This window comes from Protopterus annectens, chromosome 3.part1 (assembly GCF_019279795.1).
Source record: "Protopterus annectens isolate FY-2018-M chromosome 3.part1, PAN1.0, whole genome shotgun sequence".
Lineage (NCBI taxonomy): Eukaryota > Metazoa > Chordata > Ceratodontiformes > Protopteridae > Protopterus > Protopterus annectens.
This window is the reverse complement of record NC_056732.1, coordinates 40,014,972-40,035,951: the sequence shown is the minus strand read 5'-3', so window position 1 is coordinate 40,035,951 and position 20,980 is coordinate 40,014,972. Positions and strand designations below refer to the sequence as shown.

The 20,980-nt window shown below is 41.8% G+C and overlaps 1 protein-coding gene across 2 annotated transcripts in view; it reads left to right on the top strand.

Moving 5' to 3' along the window:
- The window catches only part of LOC122797979 (acetyl-coenzyme A synthetase, cytoplasmic-like), a 1,448,208-nt gene that overhangs the window by 1,014,268 nt on the left and 412,960 nt on the right, over window positions 1-20,980 (top strand). For both annotated transcript variants that reach the window (XM_044066533.1, XM_044066532.1), the window contains one exon: window positions 2,332-2,465. In XM_044066533.1, the coding sequence (XP_043922468.1) occupies window positions 2,332-2,465 (134 nt within the window). The remainder of the gene's footprint in view (window positions 1-2,331; window positions 2,466-20,980) is intronic.

The following is a 20,980-nucleotide window of genomic DNA, read 5'->3' as shown; positions in this document are numbered from 1 at the left end:
ACAGATGAGTGAGTCCCTTTCCTTGTCCTGGTTTGCTGGTAGGATGTCGTATGTTTGATTCCACATTCACTGATGAGTGGGTCCTTCTCCCCTCTCCTGGTTTGCTGGTAGGATGTCCTTTGCTTGATTCCACATTCACTGATGAGTCAGTCCCTTTCCCTGTCCTGGTTTGCTCGTAGGATGTCCTTTGTTTGATTCCACATTCACTGATGAGCGGGTCCCTCTCCCTGTCCTGGTTGCGTATAAGGATGTTCTGTGTTTGATTCCACATTCACTGATGAGCGGGTCCCTCTCCCTGTCCTGGTTGCGTATAAGGATGTTCTGTGTTTGATTCCACATTTACTGATGAGTTGGTCCCTCTCCCTGTCCTGCTTTGCTGGTAGGATGTCCTGTGTTGGATTCCCCATTCTCTGATGAGTGGGTCCCTTTCCCTGTCCTGGTTTGCTGTTAGGATGTTGTGTGTTTGCTTCCACATTCATTGACGAGTGGGTCCCACTCCCTGTCCGGGTTTGCTGGTAGGCTGTCCTGTTTTTGATTTTACATTCATTGTTGAGTGGGTCTCTCTCCCTGTCCTGGTTTGCTGGTAGGATGTCCTTTGTTTGATTGCACATTCACTGAAGAGTGGGTCCATCTCCCCATCCTGGTTTGATGATAGGATGTCCTGTGTTTGATTCCACATTCACTGATGAGTGGGTCCCTTTCCCTGTCCTAGTTTGATGGTAGGATGTCCTGTGTTTGATTCCACATTCACAGATGAGTGGGTCCCTCTCCCTGCCTTGGTTTTTGGAAGGATGTCGTGTGTTGGATTCCACATTCACTGATGAGTGGGTCCCTTTCCCTGTCCTGGTTTGCTGGTAGGATGTCCTGTGGTTGATTCCACATTCACTGATGAGTGGGTCCCTCTCCCTGTCCTGGTTTGCTGGTAGGATGTCATGTGTTTGATTCCACATTCACTGATGAGTGGGTCCCCCTCCCTGTCCTGGTTTGCTGGTAGGATGTCATGTGTTTGATTCCACATTCACTGCTGAGTGGGTCCCTCTCCCTGTCCTGGTTTGCTGGTAGGATTTTCTTTGTTTGATTCCACATTCACTGATGAGTGGGTCCCTTTCCCTCTCCTGGTTTGCTGGTAGGATGTAAAATGGAAATGGAAGGGCATCATCGTCTCAGCAGATCACACTGTTTCCTTTGATTCTGATAAGATCAAAAGGCTGTAGGTTCTACTCACATACCAGGTGTTTGGATCCATGTTTCAACACTGACACTGTAGAGAAGAGGGTCTGTACCAATGAGGTACTATCCTTCAGATGAAACGTTTAACTGCGCTGCCATCTGTTTAATCTGACAGCAGCTCAGGTCGAGTAGAAGATTCTATGACATTGATCAAGAACAGTGGGGACTTTTATTTTTCATTTCTTTATATAAGAATCATAAAAAATAAATATATCAACTCAAACATACAAAAGAAACAGTTTAATTTTCCTTTTGTCACAGCCTATTACAATAAAAATTATATTTACTTTACTGTCTGTAACACATTTCTTGTATAAGCAGGACTCACATCTCCCTACAAACCCATTCTTATACTAATGCTTCTTTGTCACTTTCTGTACTGAGGACATCTACATTTTCATATTTGCAAAAAAAAAAATAAAATGCTGTACATATTTAGCCAAGTCTTACAACTTGCACTTTCAATTTTTTGATTGTCCTCCAGAACGTTATTGTTCTTTCATGTATGTTGCTAACTCTTCATTACACCCTATTTCCTTCACAATGTCTCTTTGTGTCTGTACTGGATATTGATTATGAGCAAAGCCTCCGCGCACATTCCCACTGACGCGCACATTCCCACTGACGTATTGCTTCACTGCTGATTTCCTTCTTTCCATAACAGCTGCCTTTCTGTTTTCATCCAATCAGTATGAATCTCCCTCCTCTTAAAATAGGCTATACCTAGTGCAACTAACCAAGTGAAAAGCAACAAAACAAGCAAGCAAACAGACAAATAAGATGTAACGTTCTGCCTCTACAGGTGAATCACGTTATTGGCAGCTAAGGCAATGTGTAGCTGTTATTTATTTTTTCATTTCAGATATTCGCTCGTTGTGGTGATGTGCTGTCTATAGTGTGTGTTTACACTACAAATACGTGTACATATTATCTTAGTAATTATTTTATTAATAAATACTCTTGTATTATTTTACATGGCCGAAAGAGCTTAGATTTTTCTTCATATGAGCAAGTTATTGTAGTTTGCATGTCATTTTATTGATATCTCATATGAGCGTTAGTGACATACTAATAAAGCATTTTTTGCCCACTTGCTTTTAGTTTGAAGGCATTCCAGTCTATCCTCAGGTAGACCGCTTTTGGGAAATAATTGAGAAGTACAAAGTGACCACGTTTTACACAGCCCCCACAGCAATTCGAATGCTAATGAAATATGGAGAAGAACCAGTGAAAAAGTAAGAACTTTACTGATCTGATTAATGTTATGTTTTTATTAAAGATTTACTTGCAAAATCATTCCAGTATGAGTAATATCATTTCCTAGATGTTTCTTGGAACTGGAGAACAGCAAAATAATATGCAACAAGTAAAACAAATATAAGTAAAAATATTCTAGCAAGTTGTGCCTTCTCTAAATAAACGTATTATTTCATGGACAGAGTGAGCTCTTGGTTATCTGGCTCATCTCCTTGATGAGATATCATCTAGGTGGAGTCTGGATGCCCTCTGTCTACCTACATGAGTTTTTGCTTGTTACTGTGGTTTCTTCCCACATACCAATGACATACTGATAGGCAAGCTGCCCGTCTTTTAAACTGTTCGTAGTTGTACTGTGTAAATGTATACAAGCATGCCTACATCCCGTGGTAGAAGGACATCCAATTCAAGACTGGTTTTCTCTCTAGCGTATACCTTTTGACTGCCAAGACAGGTTTTGGTTCCCCTGTGACCATAAAGAGGATGATATAGGTACATTTACGTTTGGAAGATGACAAACAAACACTGAATCAACGAAGATAATAGAGAGGGAAAAAAAGAAAGCATGTAAATGGAGACAAAAAAGATTTTACCGGTAGGGATGACTGCAAGTAGGGCTATAGAAATATGCAGGAGGGAGCTGGAATTTATTGGAAAAAATTAACAAAGCAGCCAAAGTATTTGGAGCAAATAACTAGGGAATGAAAATCCATACATAGAGTGGAACAAGGATAAATAGAAGCTTGGACTGCAGGCTGGAAACCACCTTCCCTACTAAGGATTGATAATTGAGTGTAAACAAAGACAAAGGGATAGAGGAGTGACAGCGAAGGAGCATCTCTAACTGAGTTTATAGTTGAGTGTACAACAGAGGGTCTATATTATATCCTCGAACGCTTAAAAAAGCGAGCGCTGATTGATCGAACTTATTTTCGCGAAACTGCAAAATATCGAATCAGCAGAAACTCGAATTTTTTCCTAGGGAAAGAATTCGGTTGCCCGTTTCTGTTGCTTCGATATTTTCAGTGTTATGGTGGAAAGTTACCGGTCAGATTCAGGTAAGTGCACAATTGTGTGGATGTGAGTGTTAGGGTGATTTAGGTGAGTTAGGGTTACGGCTCGGGTTAGGTGTGTGTGCGATTGAGTGGACATGAGGGTTAGGGCGGATTTAAGTGAGTTAGGGTTAGGGAGCGAGTGAGGTGAGTGTGCGATAGTGACGGACCTTAGGGTTAGGGTTTGGGTTAAGGTAAGTGGGTAGTTAGTGGTGTGTGCATAGTTTAGTGTAGGGTTAGTTATCAGATTTTAGGTGTATGTGTGTGGATTTCTGTTTGTTTGGTGTGCTTGTGTAGTGTGTATGTGTTTTGGATCAGCAATTTTTTCCCTGGGAAAAAAATCGCTGATCTGACAGTTCGATATTGTAAGCTTTCGCTTAAATTAGGTCGATCAATCAGCGTTCGCTTTTTTAAGCGTTCGATGATATAATATAGACCCTACAACAGAACCACTAGTTATAGGGATGATTAGCAGGGCATATAAAATAATGAATGATAACTATAAAAATCAATCAGAAGAGTCAGAAAAGACTGGGGAATGGAGTGGCCATAATAATGGGAGGATTTTTGTATGGCTCTCAAGTATGCAACAAAATCTAGAAGGTCTAGGACTTTTGCTTGGAAATGTTTGCATAGGCATTTTTATAAACCAAGCAGACTTCAAATAATTTTTCCTCTGGTAGACAGCAGTTATTGGAAGTGTGGTAGGAAAAAGAGGACTTCTTGGGAACATGCTTTTTGGGAGAATTTAATGAGTTGGTAGATTTAAAAAAAAAATCCTACAGGCTTTGTCAGAGAACAAAATTATTTTAACTAAGAAAATGATTTGTTTGAACTGACAAATAAAAATTTAATTGCCTAGACACAGTAATGCCCTGCTAAGTTTAATGCTGTTGGCTGACAAAAAAGCAATTAGTAGAAAATGGGAATCAAAAGCTAGACCAAGCATAACAGAATTACTGAATGTTGTAAAGCAGATAAAAGAATTGGAGATGGGATGTTTAGAAAAAATAAGAAGCAAAACTACATGGAAATAAGTGGAATCTGTGAACAATATTTATAGAATAATGTTCAGGAGGAGGAGTTTAAGGGAAGGCAGAATTTGAGCAACCTAAGTAATGCTTAACTGAATAATTTATTCCCTCCAGTACAGCTCTTTTGATTGTGTACCTTTAGCTCCTAGTAGGCGTGGCTTGAATCTTTAAAAATAAAGTTATCACCTTACAATTCTAACAAATACTCATTGACATAGGTCAAATATCAATACAATTGTGTTTGCCATCATGTATGCTTCAAGATAAAATATTCTGATACCTCGTATAGGGCATGGTTTTGGAATTATTAATGCAAATATGAACAAGCAATATTTGACACCTATAGGAGCAGTAGGAGGTAACTGCAGATGCACCTGGAGGCGTCACTCGGATGTAATGAGTAAGAAATAAACCATTTATGTATAATGCATGAAAAGTAAAAAAGCAATCAAACCATTACTTATATTTTTCAACTGTATGTGTGCCCAAGTCACTGTGCAATATGATATGTTGTTGTTGTTGTGTCTTTCGGCTTTTCCTGGTTAGGGGTCGCCACAGCGGAACTCCGGTCCACTAATGATTGGCAGTTGATTTTTACGTGCTGAGTTGCCAAAGGGGTAACCATTTGAAATGTCAGCACGTTTTGTGAGTTCTGAAATCTGGAGACTGAATGGCTGAAAATGTGGACTTTACATATACCAAGACTGCCATTTCTCTGAATGATTCAGTTTTGTTCATGATATATATAAAACAGTTTAAATGAGTAAAGTGACGTTGCATATTTTCAGGCTTTTTTTCCTGCATGTTAGGGGTCTGAATTTGGAGTCCAGCATTTAAAAAGGGAGCCTAATAAATGCGTTTAAAATATAATTAGCAGTAAAGAGGCGTCAGTAGAAGAAAGTGAAACAACATGAGTGGATAGTGAATAATATGAAAAAAGAAATATTAAGGATGCAAAGCAAATCAGTCCTCTCGTGTAACAATAAACAAGACATCAAACAGGTTGCCAGCACACACACACCTCTCCACTCATACAAAATTAGATCAAGACACCTAAACCCACATACATGGAGGTACTCATTAAGAGCCTAGCAAAAGACCAGAGACCTCCCAATTGCAAACAATCTACACATACTGGTACACAAACAGAATGCACAACAGCACACGACACACATATCAGTGTCTCAACAATTAAGCCCAAAGGCAAAACACCTCCAGACATAATGTCCTAGTCGTAGATGACTCAATAGCGAGATACATAGCTGTTCCCCTCACCAGGTTTAATGGGAGAAGGTCACGGCCAGCTGCCTGTCAGGTGCCAGGATCCGTCAAATCATGCACACACTCAGGTCACTCAGCAACAGTTACCGTTATGATTCTGTCATAGTACATGCTGGAGTGAATGACTTGAGATGTACCTCTTTGGACTATATGAAGAGAGAGACATGACTGAACTCTCAAATTGTGTTTCCCAGGCAGGTATGTCCCTAGCCCTAAGCAGCATTCTACCTTCACCTAGGATGATGCCACAGTACAGACAAAAAATGATTGATCTTAATAATTGTCTTAGCTTCTGGTGTTGCTCCAGGGGGATCCAGTGTCTAACAGCCTGGGGAGACATGGTTAACAGACAACGCTGCTTTGCCAGAGATGGCCTTCACGTGTCTCTTCAAGGCTTTTGGATACTGGCAAAGACGCTTGCCTCCCCCATAGTACCTTTTTTAGGCAATGTCAAAACAACAAAACTTCCAATGTAAAGAAATCCAGTAGAGACAAACTCAAGGTCATGCTGCTTAATGCTAGGAGTCTGAACAGTAAACTGCACTCTCTGGTAGCACTCCTCACTTTGGAAGATGCTGACGTCTGTGCAGTCACTGAGACTTGGTTCAAGGCTGCACAGAGCACCCCGGCTATACAAGGCTATAATGCCTTTCACATTGTCAGACCTCAAAACAAGTGTGAAAGAACCAGAGATGGGGGTGTATTCATCTTCATTCAATCCAAATACACCTTGAAACTGGTAAAATAGTACAACTTTCTTGATCTACTCCAGGTCCAAATAACTATAGGCAAAACACACTACAACATCATTGCTAACTACAGGTCCCCCACCATGAACCAGGAGAAGCGCACCTCCTACCACATCATCGCTAGCTACAGGTTCCCCCCATGAACCAGGAGAAGCACACCTCCTACCACATCATCGCTAGCTACAGGTCCCCCATCATGAACCAGGAGAAGCACACCTCCTACCACATCATCGCTAACTACAGATCCCCCACCACCAACCAGGAGAAGCACACATCATTGTTAGCTACAGGTCCCCCACCATGAACCAGGAGAAGCACACCTCCTACCACATCATCGCTAGCTACAGGTCCCCTTCATGAACCAGGTGAAGCACACCTCCTACCACATCATCGCTAGCTACAGGTTCCTCACCATGAACCAGGAGAAGCACACCTCCTACCACATCATTGCTAGCTACAGGTCCCCCCATGAACCAGGAGAAGCACACCTCCTACCACCTCCTACCACATCATCGCTAGCTACAGGTCCCCCCCATGAACCAGGAGAAGCACACCTCCTACCACATCATCGCTAGCTACAGGTTCCCCACCGTGAACCAGGAGAAGCACACCTCCTACCACATCATCTCTAGCTACAGGTCCCCCACCATGAACCAGGAGAAGCACACCTCCTACGACATCATTGCTAGCTACAGGTCCCCCACCATGAACCAGGAGAAGCACACCACCTACAACATCATCACTAGCTACAGGTCCCCCCCATGAACCAGGAGAAGCACACCTCTTACCACATCATCGCTAGCTACAGGTCCCCCCCATTAACCAGGAGAAGCAAACCTCCTACGACATCATTGCTAGCTACAGGTCCCCCACCATGAACCAGGAGAAGCACACCTCCTGCAATATCATTGCTAGCTACAGGTCCCCCCCATTAACCAGGAGAAGCACACCTCCTACCACATCATCGCTAGCTACAGCCCCCCCCCCATGAACCAGGAGAAGCACACCTCCTACCACATCATCGCTAGCTACAGGTCCCCCACCATGAACCAGGAGAAGCACACCTCCTACCTGCACTTGCTAGAGTCACTCAGTATACAGCCGAACACCTTGGTCATGAGAGATTTCAACTATCCTTCCATTGATTGGGCAACTTACAACTTACAACTTAAACACAATTAGTTCCTGGGTTTTGTTAATTCAGTTGCCCTGGAACAGTTGGTCTGCACCCCCACAAGGGGCTCAAATGTCCTAGACCACCATTGAATCCAGTCATTAGGCCAATCGAATTCAGTAATTCTAAGACCAATAATTTAAGTAGTGTAACCAAGCAATATATTCCATTGAAAGTCCCTGTATACAAAAACTCAACCAATAAAATCTATTAAGATAAGGATCCAATGAAATCACTATAAACAGCACTTTCCAAAGCTAGCGCATTTGTTTAGTTACTCAGATGATACAACCAATCAGTATGTACCATAGAAAGGCTCGACCAATAAAATTCACTGGTCATAGCACTACTTCCGATAGACATTAGTGCATCAAAAACCAATGAGCATGGAGACAAAACATTTAAGCAATATCCATTACAAAATATGTCCTCCAAGTTCGCAAATGAAAACACTTGCAACTACCACCTAAATATTCGATCAAGTCCATGATAACAAACATTAATGCAACCCATACCATTATGATCATTGTGGAATATGATCATCATTTTACTCAATATCTGTAACAAAACTCTCTAACTTCATTGAATAAACCAGTGACCCTTTTTTTAACAAACCATCTGATGTCAATATTTCCAAAATGCTGGATCACTATTAGTCATAAAAAGACATATTTTCATGGAGTGAACAATCAAAGAATCTGAAATCAGAATGTTATCTAATTCACTACTGAACTCAAACATACAACCAATTGGATACAATAATTCTAGCAGTACAACCAATCAGTATAGTCCATTGAAAGTACCTAGATACAAGAATTTAACCACTAGAGTCTATTGAGTTAAAATCACGACTTAAAAACACTGTCATCAGTCATAGCTAATGTATCAAAAAACCAATGGATGCACAAATCAAAAAAATGATTTAATTACTCAGACAATGCAGCCAATCAATATGTTCTATTGAGAAACTCATACATAACAGGGGTCGACCAGTAGAAGCTGTTAAACAATAATCTAATAAGATAGCTGCTCACGGCGCTTATCACGAATGACATTCAGCGTACCAAGAAACCAATGAGTGTGTAGAGATAGAAATCTGTATCAGTCAGCTAAGCAAAGTCTGTTTCAACATAAATCCTCTGGAATCACAAATAAAGACAACTTTCAACTAAGTAAATATACATTCGATAAATCCATAGCAATGCAAAAATTGAAGTGAATGTATAATATGACCATCACTTTCCATGGTAATTACAACAAAACTCAAGATGTGACGTTCTATCTCGCTGTTCATTCTTACATATGGGTTCAGAGCCGAGCCTCAGCTCCGAGTCGGCCTACTACAAAGCTCACGGTCTTCAGATAGCTCGAGGCCAAGTCCCTATCCCATGATGCACCTAGAATTACCTCAGATCTAGTTTGCCGCTGCAATAGATCAGTGGTTCTCGCTAGCTTGGGCCAGTAATACCTTTTTTTCTTCAAATATTTCTCTTAATATTGATGATTCTATCTATATAGTAGTTTTAGATAATTAGATAAGCTCATTCAGCCTTTTTGTGTAGTACCCTTCCTCTTGGTGTACCTTTTGTTTAAATTACTATTTGGCCTTGTTTTTTTTTTTAAGTCTAGTTTAGATTATATTGTGATTAGAGAGTGACTTTTGTCATAGCTTTAAAATAATTACAGTTAAAGTTTAGATTTAGTGTGTGAAATAGTAGTATTCTGTGTGCCTTTAGATAGTGACTTTCTGTCACAATGTTGATATTTATATACTTCAGATAAGTAGTTTTTTCTGTGTGTGTGACTACTGTTTAGCCCATAGTTTTTGAAGAGCTTGTTTCAGTATTATTATTGTTGGGTGTCTCCCGTTTACAGCACTCTCTTTTGATTCTGTGTGTGTAATAATATGGCTGACCAAGACAAACACCCTAAGTCAGGTTTTAAAAAATGCCTTAAATGTGGGCAGAGAATGTCTGTCACCGGCAGTCATGTAAACTGTGTTTATTGTTTGGGAGCATTGCATCTCCAAAAAAGCTGCTCTATATGTCATTCTTTCTCTTCCAGGGTTCTCCAGGAGAGAAAGAGAAAATTGATTGACAGAGGTTTACTTAAACCTTCTTTCCAAGAAGCTTTGAGCGACCAAGATGGATCCAGTAAGTCCTCAAAGTCTTCCAAGACTTCTGAAAGTAAAAAATCGAAAAAGATACTAAATCTCCACTTTTACAGTCGGTGCCACCTTCGATCCATTCATCTCGGTCTTCAATCAGCCTTTCCGATTTGGATGTGGATTGTGTGGTGCAGAAGCTTTTACAGGCACCGGCCTTTGCTAAATTTTTATTGGCTCCAAGCCAGGCGGCTTCGGAGCCGAAGACCTTTTTACCAGCTACTACTCTTCCTCCTCCGAGCCATACCGGTCCTTTGGAGCTAGAGGAGTCAGACTTGTTGATTGTGGAGCTTTCGGAGCCGACGCCTGCTCCAGTGTCTTCGGCTCCATTTACTCTGATGTCCTCAGCGCCGATTGAAGATTCTAGGAGCCAACACTCTCTGGTCAGGTCCGGGGATGATAGTCGGACCCGACTTTGCCTCTCGGGGCTTTGGCTCGGATGAGCTTGGCTCCTACCACTGGCTCAGAGCCCACTGTCCCAGTGCCGGGAGTATCGATGGTCTTCTCGGATCCATCAGTCCCTTCGCATCGAAGCAGAGGTGCCTTCGAAGCCATGAGGAGAGTTATGTCTCCTAAGACATCCTCGACCTCAGGTCCGACTTCCTTATCCCCTAAAGTGCCTGTGTCTCCTTCTGCTTCACAGATCCTTGCCAAGCGTAGAGACTCAGAGCCTCAGGAAGCCCCATTGGGTGGCCCATGCTCTTCCGAGACCTCACCAGAAGCCTCCACTAATGAGGTTCCCAGGAAGAGAGTCTGTAAGAGGAAGCATCTAGACTCCCCACAGGAGTCCTTGACATCTGATACCGATTTGGATGAATCAGAAGGGTCCCCACGGTCCCCCTCTGAGGATATTTAATTTGCTGAGGTACTAGAAATCCTTAGGTGGAGGGGCGATTGGCAGTCCACCAACCCTATTGAAGATGAGTCGGTTCTCCTGAAGGCTTTCGGGTCTCAGCCCTCCACCTCTTGGGTGTCTCCGCCCTTCGATGAGCTTATGCAGCTGGTCTCATGAAGGGTGTAGGAGTCTCTGGACACCATGGAGCCTGTTCCTAGGAGGCCTAATAAATTTATCTCTGTTCCCCAGGACAAATCTTTTCTGACTAAGGGTGTGCCAGTTGATGCCATGGTGGTGGCGGCAGCCACTAAAAAGGAAATTTCAGAAACTTCCTCTTCTATCCATCCTCCTAAATGAGATTCTAGGATCATGGATAGATATGAGAAGTGCACTTTCAGTTCAGCGACTTTTGCACTGCGTTCACTCAACTATCTGACACATTTTACGAGACTGCAAAGAGATCTCCTTAAAGAGCTGAGAGATACTCATCAGGGTACAGTAGCTGCAGGAGCTTCAGTAAAGATGCCTCCCAGCTTGCTACCCTCAACTCCATAGTCAACTCATCCATGTGCCTCATTTAGTATGCAGTTGATGGAATGAGCAGGGCAGCGGGTACAGGAATTGCTCTTAGGAGACACTCCTTGTTGCGCTTGTGTTCCTTCTCGGAGCCCTTCAAGTCATCCTTTGTAAACACCCCTTTTGATGGCTCATCCCTTTTCAGGCCCAAAGTTAAGGAAACTTTGACCAGGTGTGAGCAGGAAGGAAAGACTCTGTCTGCCGTCAGAGTCCATTTTTCCACCCCTACCAGACCCTACCCCAAGGGTCAAAGGGGAGGAAAGATGTGGTTCCGAAAAGCCCAAGGAGCCTTTCAGGACACACGTGATGAACCCCCCTCCAGGGGCAGAGGAGAGGGCAATAATGGAAGACACTGCCCTCATGGCAGAGGGGGTCTGCAAAACCAGGGCAGCAGAGATCACTTCTTTGGGAAGCCCTACCAGCTCTCCTGAAAGGAGGCCTGACTGTCCTACTCTGGAGGCAGTTGGGGGTCGCTTATCTTTGTATCCAGACACCTGGCTCAAAATAACAGATGACAACTGGGTACAAAGTATCATTTCCAGAGGATATTTCATTCCTTTTGCCACACCCCCTCCACTGACAAGGAAAATCCCAGACATTCCACCCAGTTACATGGAACAGGCAACAATAGAGGTCCAATTATTGCTAACAAAAAGAGTCATCCAATCAGTCCCAGCAGACCAGACAGCATCCGGAACTTACTCAAGATTCTTTTTAGTTCCAAAAAAGACAGTGGACTGAAGACCTATATTGGACCTCAGCTGGCTAAACAAATCTGTCAAGAAAGAGAAGTTTTGGATGGTCACGGCTCAGTCGATACTTCCCTTCTTAGGGAAAGACAATTGGATGTGCTCGATAGATCTCCAGGATGCGTACTACCATATAAAAATGGCCAGACCATCCAGGGATCATCTGCATTTCCAGCTGGGAGACAATTATTACCAGGTTCAAGCCCTGCCCTTTGGTCTTACTACAGCCCCCCGAGTGTTCACCAAATGTATGGCAGTGGTCACGGCTCACCTGAGACATTTAGGATTCCAGGTGTTTCCATACCTAGATGATTGGCTCCTCATCGCCACCACCAGGCATCAACTCATTCAAGCCACAGACACCACTCTTTCACTCTGCAGTCAGCTGGGCATTACAATAAACTCAGAAAAATCTGCCTTGTCGCCATCGCAACATACCGTTTTTATTAAAGCGGAATTGGACACCACCACCACGCTAAGACTTCCAATTGAAAGAGTCTTACTACTCCGTCAGCAGGTCTGCAATCTGATATCCAAAAACAAGGCTCCATCATCAGAGGTACTAAAATTGTTAGGCATGATGGCAGCTGCAGTTCTGGCCATACCACTGGGTCATATGCACATGCGGATTCTGCAAGGGCTGTTGTTCACTCAGTGGTCTTACCAAGAGCTCCCCATGTCTCACCTTATAATTATCACAAACTCATGCAAAAAGGATCTTCAGTGGTGGTTGACCTCTCTTCATGTCATGATAGGTCGTCCTTTTGTTCTACCCCCACTAGTGACCACAGTGACCATGGACGTTTCCCTGATAGGGTGAGGGGGCACTTTCAGGGAAGAACAGCCCAAGGCACATGGACCAATCAGGAGACACACCTGCATATCAGTGTCCTAGAGATGAGAGCAGTACTTTTAGCATTGCAGTACTTCCAGGACTCTCTTCCTCTGGGTACAGTTGCAATTCAGACAGACAACATGTCAGTGGTCTGGTACTTGAACAAACAAGGCGAAACCAGTCCTATCCCTTTTGTCACGAGGCCATAAGAGTATGGCAGTGGTCTATATCCACCCAGTGCTTTCTGTTAGCAGCGCACATCTCGGGGAAATCCAACATGATAGCAGACAAGCTGAGCAGAGCAATTTTGTTGCATCATGAGTGGTCCCTCAAGAAAGAAATAGCGGACAGGATATTCTGCAGATGGGGCCAGCCTTGTTGCGACCTTTTTGCCAGCCACATGAACATGGAAAGCAGAAGCTACTTTGCCCTGATTCCCCCTCAGAGAGAAGCCCCAAGGGACGCACTTGTTCATGATTGGCCTCCAGGTCTCCTCTATGCATTCCCACCAATCCCACTGATACCCAAGGTACTGCAGAAAGCAAAAGCCCTGGGAAGGATCATCAGTCTAACAGCCCCTCATTGGCCTCATCAGATTTGGTTCCCCTTCCTTCAACTTCATCTTTTGGAGGACCCTTGGATTCTGGACCCAATTCCAGATCTTCTGATGCACTCATCGGGGGAACTTCATCCCTCTCTTCAGTCCCTGATGCTGACAGCTTGGCTGCTCCAATTCCCATCAAAGCCAGGTTTCATAACCTTTCTAATGAGATGAAGCAAATTCTCTTATCCTTTCATAACTCCTCTATGAGGAAGCTATACCTTAGCAAATGGAAAAAATATGTTCTATATGGGCCTCTCAAAACAACATTGATCTCTGTCAAGCCCCTATGGCCTCCATTTTAGAGTTCCTGACTATGATTTTTAACAAAGAAGCTGCAGCAGCAACAGTTTGTGTTCAACTTGCTGCCATTTCAAATTTTCACCTTGGATTCGAAGGATTGAACATTATGTCACACAAACTATCCAAAGCCTTTCTCAAAGGGACCTTTCATCTCAGACCACCTGTGAAATCTTCCTATACCCCATGGAATCTAAATTTTATGCTTTCTCACATTATTCTCCCTCCATTCAAATCAGCTTCCTCATGTGACCTCAAATTTTTGTCATGGAAGACTTTTTAGTAGCTATCACTTCTGCACACAGAGTGTCAGTGCTTCATGCCTTCTCCATTAAGCCTCCTTATTTGATTTTCCATGCTGACAGAGGCTCACTTTGAACTAACTCCTCTTTTTTGCCTAAAGTTTGCACTGAAGCTAATCTTAATCAAATTATTGATTTGCCAGTTTTCTTCCCCAATCACTCCATCAAGTTAGAATATATGCTGCACAAACTTGACGTTCATAAACAGCTAAGATTTTACTTGGAAAGAACAAAAGATTTTAGGAAATCTGAACAGCTTTTCATCTCCTTTTCAGACTCCAGGAAAGGTATATCAGTGGCCAAAACAACTCTGTCCAAGTGGTTATCTGATTGTATCACATTTGCTTATTTAGCTGCTAATGTGCCCTTACAACATAAAATTAAGGCTCACTCCACCAGAGCAGTGTCTACATCCTCTACCTTTTCTGCCAGACTTCCCATTGATAACATTTGTGCAGCAGCCACTTGGTCAAGACCTCTCATACCTTTATCACTCATTACAAAGTTGACAGGGCCTCCTTTGGGTCTACTGTCCTAAAAACATACTCCCGTGAGCCACGCGAGATAAATGGTGCTTGGGACGCTACGCATCTGTAAGAATGAACAGTGAGATAGAACAACTTCACATAAAGAAGTTATGTACTTACCATAATGTTCCATGTGAGGTGTTCATCTCACCTTCATTCTTACTTCCCACCCTCCTACCCCCTCCTGGGCTTTTCAAAGAACGAGATGCTGGATTCTTCCTGGTTGCTCAACCTTTCTTTAGCTTTCTGTTATGGAGTGATAGAATGACATATGGTATTATTATACGCAGCAAACAAGATCTGAGGTAACTCTAGGTGCGTCATGGGATAGGGACTTGGCCACGAGCTATCTGAAGACCTCGAGTTTTGAAGTAGGCCGACTTGGAGCCGAGGATCGGCTCCGAACCCATCTGTAAGAATGAAGGCGAGATGAACAACTCACATGGAACGTTATGGTAAGTACATAACTTCTTTTTATTCATTTGAGTCAACTAGTGACAATGTTTCCAAAGTTAATTGATTGGTCACTATAGTCATAGAAAACAAATTTCATTGTTATCAGTATTTCAGGACTTTAAAATGTAAACTCAGATCTTGTTGTATCAATCATATACAAGGAATCTCCATAAACAAGTGGGCTCAACTTACACAACTAATGAAGATGACATTAGGTTATAGGTGGCCAGAATCTCATTTCTTAAGTAATTTTCTTGATTTAAAATTTAAAGTGGTTTTAATGAAACATTCACTTTCAACCCTGGCACCTTGTCCACTTGCAATAACATAATCCAACGAGCTTCAACTAACTCTGTTTTATTGAAAAAGTCGCCACTTCCCTGATATCTTCTTCAATGATCTGTAGTACCAAAAATTCAAATCCATGTCCTGCATTGAACAAAATGTGCTTAATAGATTTTATTGGTTGAGTTTTTGTGTACAGGGACTTTCAATGGAATATATTGATTGGTTACACTGCTTAAATTATTGATCTTAAAACTATTGGAATCGATTGGCCTAATGACTGAATTCAATGGAGACTTGGATAGTTTATTAGTTTTCATTGGGTTTTTACTTGAAGAATTTTGGGAATAGTAATTGGGAGGCGTAAATGTCTTGATATGTGATTGTTGTTTTCTTTTATTTAAATGAATGTCTGTTACTTTTTTTATGGATCTGATGAAGCGTTATTTAGTAACATGAAAGCGCTTATCTCATTTTTTGTTTTTTATGTCTTTTATGTTATAATGAAAGTTTTTCATTAAATGTATCACATTTTATGTACCTGACCACGCTAGTTGGTTTCTGTCTCTTTTATTTTGCATGGTACTGTTTTAGAAATTGACTAATTTTATCTATTGCTGTGTGTATTTATTTGGTATGTTCTAATAGCATCCCGGTTTGCTTACTAAACAATCTAAAACAAGACATAGCAGAACCACTTGGCACTCTCTTTGACCATAGCCTGAGCACCGGCTTTGTTCTGGCAGAGTGGAGAACAGCAACTGTAATCCCTTTGCACAAAGGGGGTCCATCAACTGACCCAGGAAACTATTGACCCATAAGCCTAACCAGCCTTATCTTCAAGGCCCTAGAAAAAATCGTGATGGACCTTATCAACAAGGACACAAGCAATCTTCAAACTCTTAACATGATCGAGTTTGGTTTTGTCAAGGGTAGATCTTGCTTATTAAACTTGGTGGACTTCTTTGAGAATGTCACCAAAGCCCTGGATGAGGGCAAAGCAGTAATACTGCCTTTCTTGATATGGCCAAGGCTTTTGACACAATTCCCCCACTTAGGGATTATTAAGAAACTCTCCCATCTGTGGATTAACCCATACATCACTAGATGGGTATTCAGCTGGCTCACAGACAGAACGCACACTTAGTTGTGGAGTCCACCTCCACCAGTAGACCATTTACCAGTGGGGTGCCACAGTGACCTATGCTGATCCCTCTGCTGTTTGGAATCTATTTCTCTGAGGTCCAGGCAAAAGTAGATAGCCTGAGGCTTACCAAGTTTGCCAATGACTGCAAACTGGGTGCACTCATTGAGTCCTGTAATGATGTAAACATATTACAAAGGGGGCTGATACAGACAGATGATTAGTGCCAAAGTCACGGACTAAAACGAAATGGAAAAAAATGCCTTATTATCCCTTATTATTATAGAGGGGGCTGATGCAGACAAATAATTGGTGCCAAAGTCACGGACTAAAACTAAATGCAAAAAAATGCCTTATTATCCACGTTAACAGAGAAGTAGCCCCTCCCAGTTATGATATAGATAGCACCCCTCTAAGCCCAAACCAAGTGGTATGAGACTTGGGAACACAGGTTGATAGCAATCTAAACTTTGATCACCATGTGTCCATAGAGGTACGGAAGGCCTTCTACTTTGCGGATCTCATAAATAAGGGCATTGCATCCAAGACTAAGGAGGTTATAACTCCACTGTACTTGACCCTTATCAGACCACTAAGTGATTACAGTGCTCCCTTCTGTATGTACCTCACCAGACACCTGCAGCATCTGGAGAGACCAAAGAGGGTTCTAATCAAGAGAAACCAGGGCCTCCAAAATGTGGCTTACATGAAAAGACAGAAAGCCCTGTCACTGCACACTGTATCATACAGGATGCTGAGATGCAACCTGTGCCTGGCCTACACAGCAGTCTCTGACCTGCCCTAAAAGCCCTGTCAGTGTACTCTGTATCATACAGGCTGCTGAGAGGCGACCTGTGCCTGGCCTACACAGCAGTCTCTGACCTGCCCTAAAAGCCCTGTCAGTGTACTCTGTCTCATACAGGCTGCTGAGAGGTGACCTGTGCCTGGCCTACACAGCACTCTCTGACCTGCCCTAATGGAAGTGCTACACATCTGCAAATCCAATGGGACAAGAGTTGCTCATTCCAGGGATATCAACCTAGCTTGTGACATTAGCAAAACATGTTGAAGAGACAGCTATATTTCCCAGAGACTGCCACTCTTCTGGAATAAGCTCCCACTTCATGTGAAGCAGAGCTCCTCAATGACCCTATTTAATTACAACCTTGACAATTGGATGGGGGATCATAAATTCACCCCTGGGGTGGCACTTGTGTCCTTCATGGACAGGGGTAGTCAGTGCTGATCATGGATTTGCTGTGCTAACAATGATCATCTAACTGTGGTCAGTTAGGGTACATAGGCTATTTTTATAAGGCTTGGCTTGTAAAGACCCTAGGGCCATTTGCCTAGTAACTTCATATGAACCTATGAACCTTTGAGGGGAAATGGAGTAGATTCTAAGTTCAGAAAGATGAAGAAAGTGGTGCCTTTTGTATGGTCTGTATTGTAGTAATGATATCTGGGACCTCTGCTGCAAAAGTGAGGTATGACATTCGACTGACTTCCAGAGTTCTGGCATATATCCTAGCTGCATCTGAGCTGTTTTTCTCCCCAGAGTTACCAGTATATTTCCAGTATAAATAGGAGGCTACTTGCACCATCTTCAGTTCTTTTTTTCTGCAAACAGCACTGACCCCCATTCTTAGAGGCACAAGTAGTTTTGCAAAATTTCAGCTTTACTGTCCAGAGTTCCAAACAAGATAAGCACCCCATAGGAGAAATTCTTGTAATTCCTTATTGTTATATTTTTCCAGAAATTTTCCAGAAATAACTGGGTTCATGTTTAACTTGGAAACTTGTGCATATTCACAAGCATTGTCTCTCAGCCTTGTATATTCATCTCAAAAAAATTAGTAAGTGCACATGTAAGTGACAGATTCCCCGCAAAGATGACCATTCACGGTGTGTTTTTTGCATGAGAACAGTGTGAGAAGACTCTAAGCCTTCAAGTATTTTGGAACCGAAGAAGAGTACAGGAAGTTAGTGATATAAGCTGGAGAGTAAATGGGGTTATATAGTAGCAATAGTAAGGCTAGAGAGTAAATGGGGTTATATAGTAGCAATAGTAAGGCTAGAGAGTAAATGGGGTTATATAGTAGCAATAGTAAGGCTAGAGAGTAAGTGGGGTTATATAGTAGCAATAGTAAGGCTAGAGAGAAAATGGGGTTATATAGTAGCAGTAGTAAGGCTAGAGAGTAAATGGGGTTATATAGTAGCAATAGTAAGGCTAGAGAGTAAATGGGGTTATATAGTAGCAATAGTAAGGCTAGAGAGTAAATGGGGTTATATAGTAGCAGTAGTAAGGCTAGAGAGTAAGTGGGGTTATATAGTAGCAATAGTAAGGCTGGAGAGTAAATGGGGTTATATAGTAGCAATAGTAAGGCTAGAGAGTAAGTGGGGTTATATAGTAGCAATAGTACGGCTAGAGAGTAAGTGGGGTTATATAGTAGCAATAGTAAGGCTAGAGAGTAAATGGGGTTATATAGTAGCAGTAGTAAGGCTAGAGAGTAAATGGTGTTATATAGTAGCAATAGTAAGGCTAGAGAGTAAGTGGGGTTATATAGTAGCAATAGTAAGGCTAGAGAGTAAGTGGGGTTATATAGTAGCAATAGTACGGCTAGAGAGTAAGTGGGGTTATATAGTAGCAATAGTAAGGCTAGAGAGTAAATGGGGTTATATAGTAGCAATAGTAAGCCTAGAGAGTAAATGGGGTTATATAGTAGCAATAGTAAGGCTAGAGAGTAAGTGGGGTTATATAGTAGCAATAGTAAGGCTAGAGAGTAAATGGGGTTATATAGTAGCAGTAGTAAGGCTAGAGAGTAAATGGGGTTATATAGTAGCAGTAGTAAGGCTAGAGAGTAAATGGGGTTATATAGTTGCAATAGTAAGGCTAGAGAGTAAGTGGTGTTATATAGTAGCAATAGTAAGGCTAGAGAGTAAGTGGGGTTATATAGTAGCAGTAGTAAGGCTAGAGAGTAAGTGGGGTTATATAGTAGCAGTAGTAAGGCTAGAGAGTAAGTGGGGTTATATAGTAGCAATAGTAAGGCTAGAGAGTAAGTGGGGTTATATAGTAGCAATAGTAAGGCTAGAGAGTAAGTGGGGTTATATAGTAGCAATAGTAAGGCTAGAGAGTAAATGGGGTTATATAGTAGCAGTAGTAAGGCTAGAGAGTAAATGGGGTTATATAGTAGCAATAGTAAGGCTAGAGAGTAAGTGGGGTTATATAGTAGCAATAGTAAGGCTAGAGAGTAAATGGGGTTATATAGTAGCAGTAGTAAGGCTAGAGAGTAAGTGGGGTTATATAGTAGCAATAGTACGGCTAGAGAGTAAGTGGGGTTATATAGTAGCAATAGTAAGGCTAGAGAGTAAGTGGGGTTATATAGTAGCAATAGTAAGGCTAGAGAGTAAGTGGGGTTATATAGTAGCAATAGTAAGGCTAGAGAGTAAATGGGGTTATATAGTAGACCAGTGTTTAGTATCATCGTAGGAAAAACCCTTTCCTAGCTATTATAAATCAACCGGGAATGTTAACTGGCCAATAACCAGTACTATGACATATTGACTGGGAAGATGGGCAACAAAACTTGGAGAAAGGATGAAGTCAGGTTTGGAATCGAAGGAGAACCAACTAATGGAAAGCAGAAAGAAAAAGAATGCAGCAACGTCTGAAAGGTGAAGTGATGTTTGCATTCAGGAGTGACGAAGACAGAAGATGTAATCTGTCATAATAAAGAAAATATGGTGCCATGGAATGCATCATGAATTTAAGCCTGGAAATTCTCTGCAAAAAACCTTGTTGAGATTCGTACATTGGGTAATCTGAACCTTTGTTGAAAACAAGAGTCCTAGTTTGTCTATTTATCTTACAAAAGCGCTTGATAAAGTGCATCCTGAATTGTTAATATCTCTAAAAACAGTAAGCTTAAAGGAGAGACACTTTATGACTTCTGATACAGCCATGATAGAAACACATACACAGAAGTTAGTAATGTGAAATCATAGTGAAGTACACTTCTGTGGGAAAATCCTCATGACACCGTAATCAATTGTTAGTTATCACTAGTTAGTGTAAATTACCTGCAAATGCTAATGATGACATGTGGACACAGTGTAGAAATGACTATCGCCAACGTGAGCTCATATTTTGGTATTGCACAACAGTCAGCAATATGAAACACCAACTATTTGAATTCAGATACAAGTAAGGAGCTGCTTTATAAAACTAAATAACAAAGAATGCCAAGGGCCTAGAGGAAGCAAAAATTGAACTGGTTTGTAATAAATACATGTAGCTGTAACAACTGGCTGACACTTGACTTCTAAGGCATGTAAACGTTCGGGTTTAAGATGTGCACATGAAATTGTACTTGCTGATCAGAGTAGCAAACATTTAGCAATATTTTAGTAAATTTGTGCCTTTAATTGG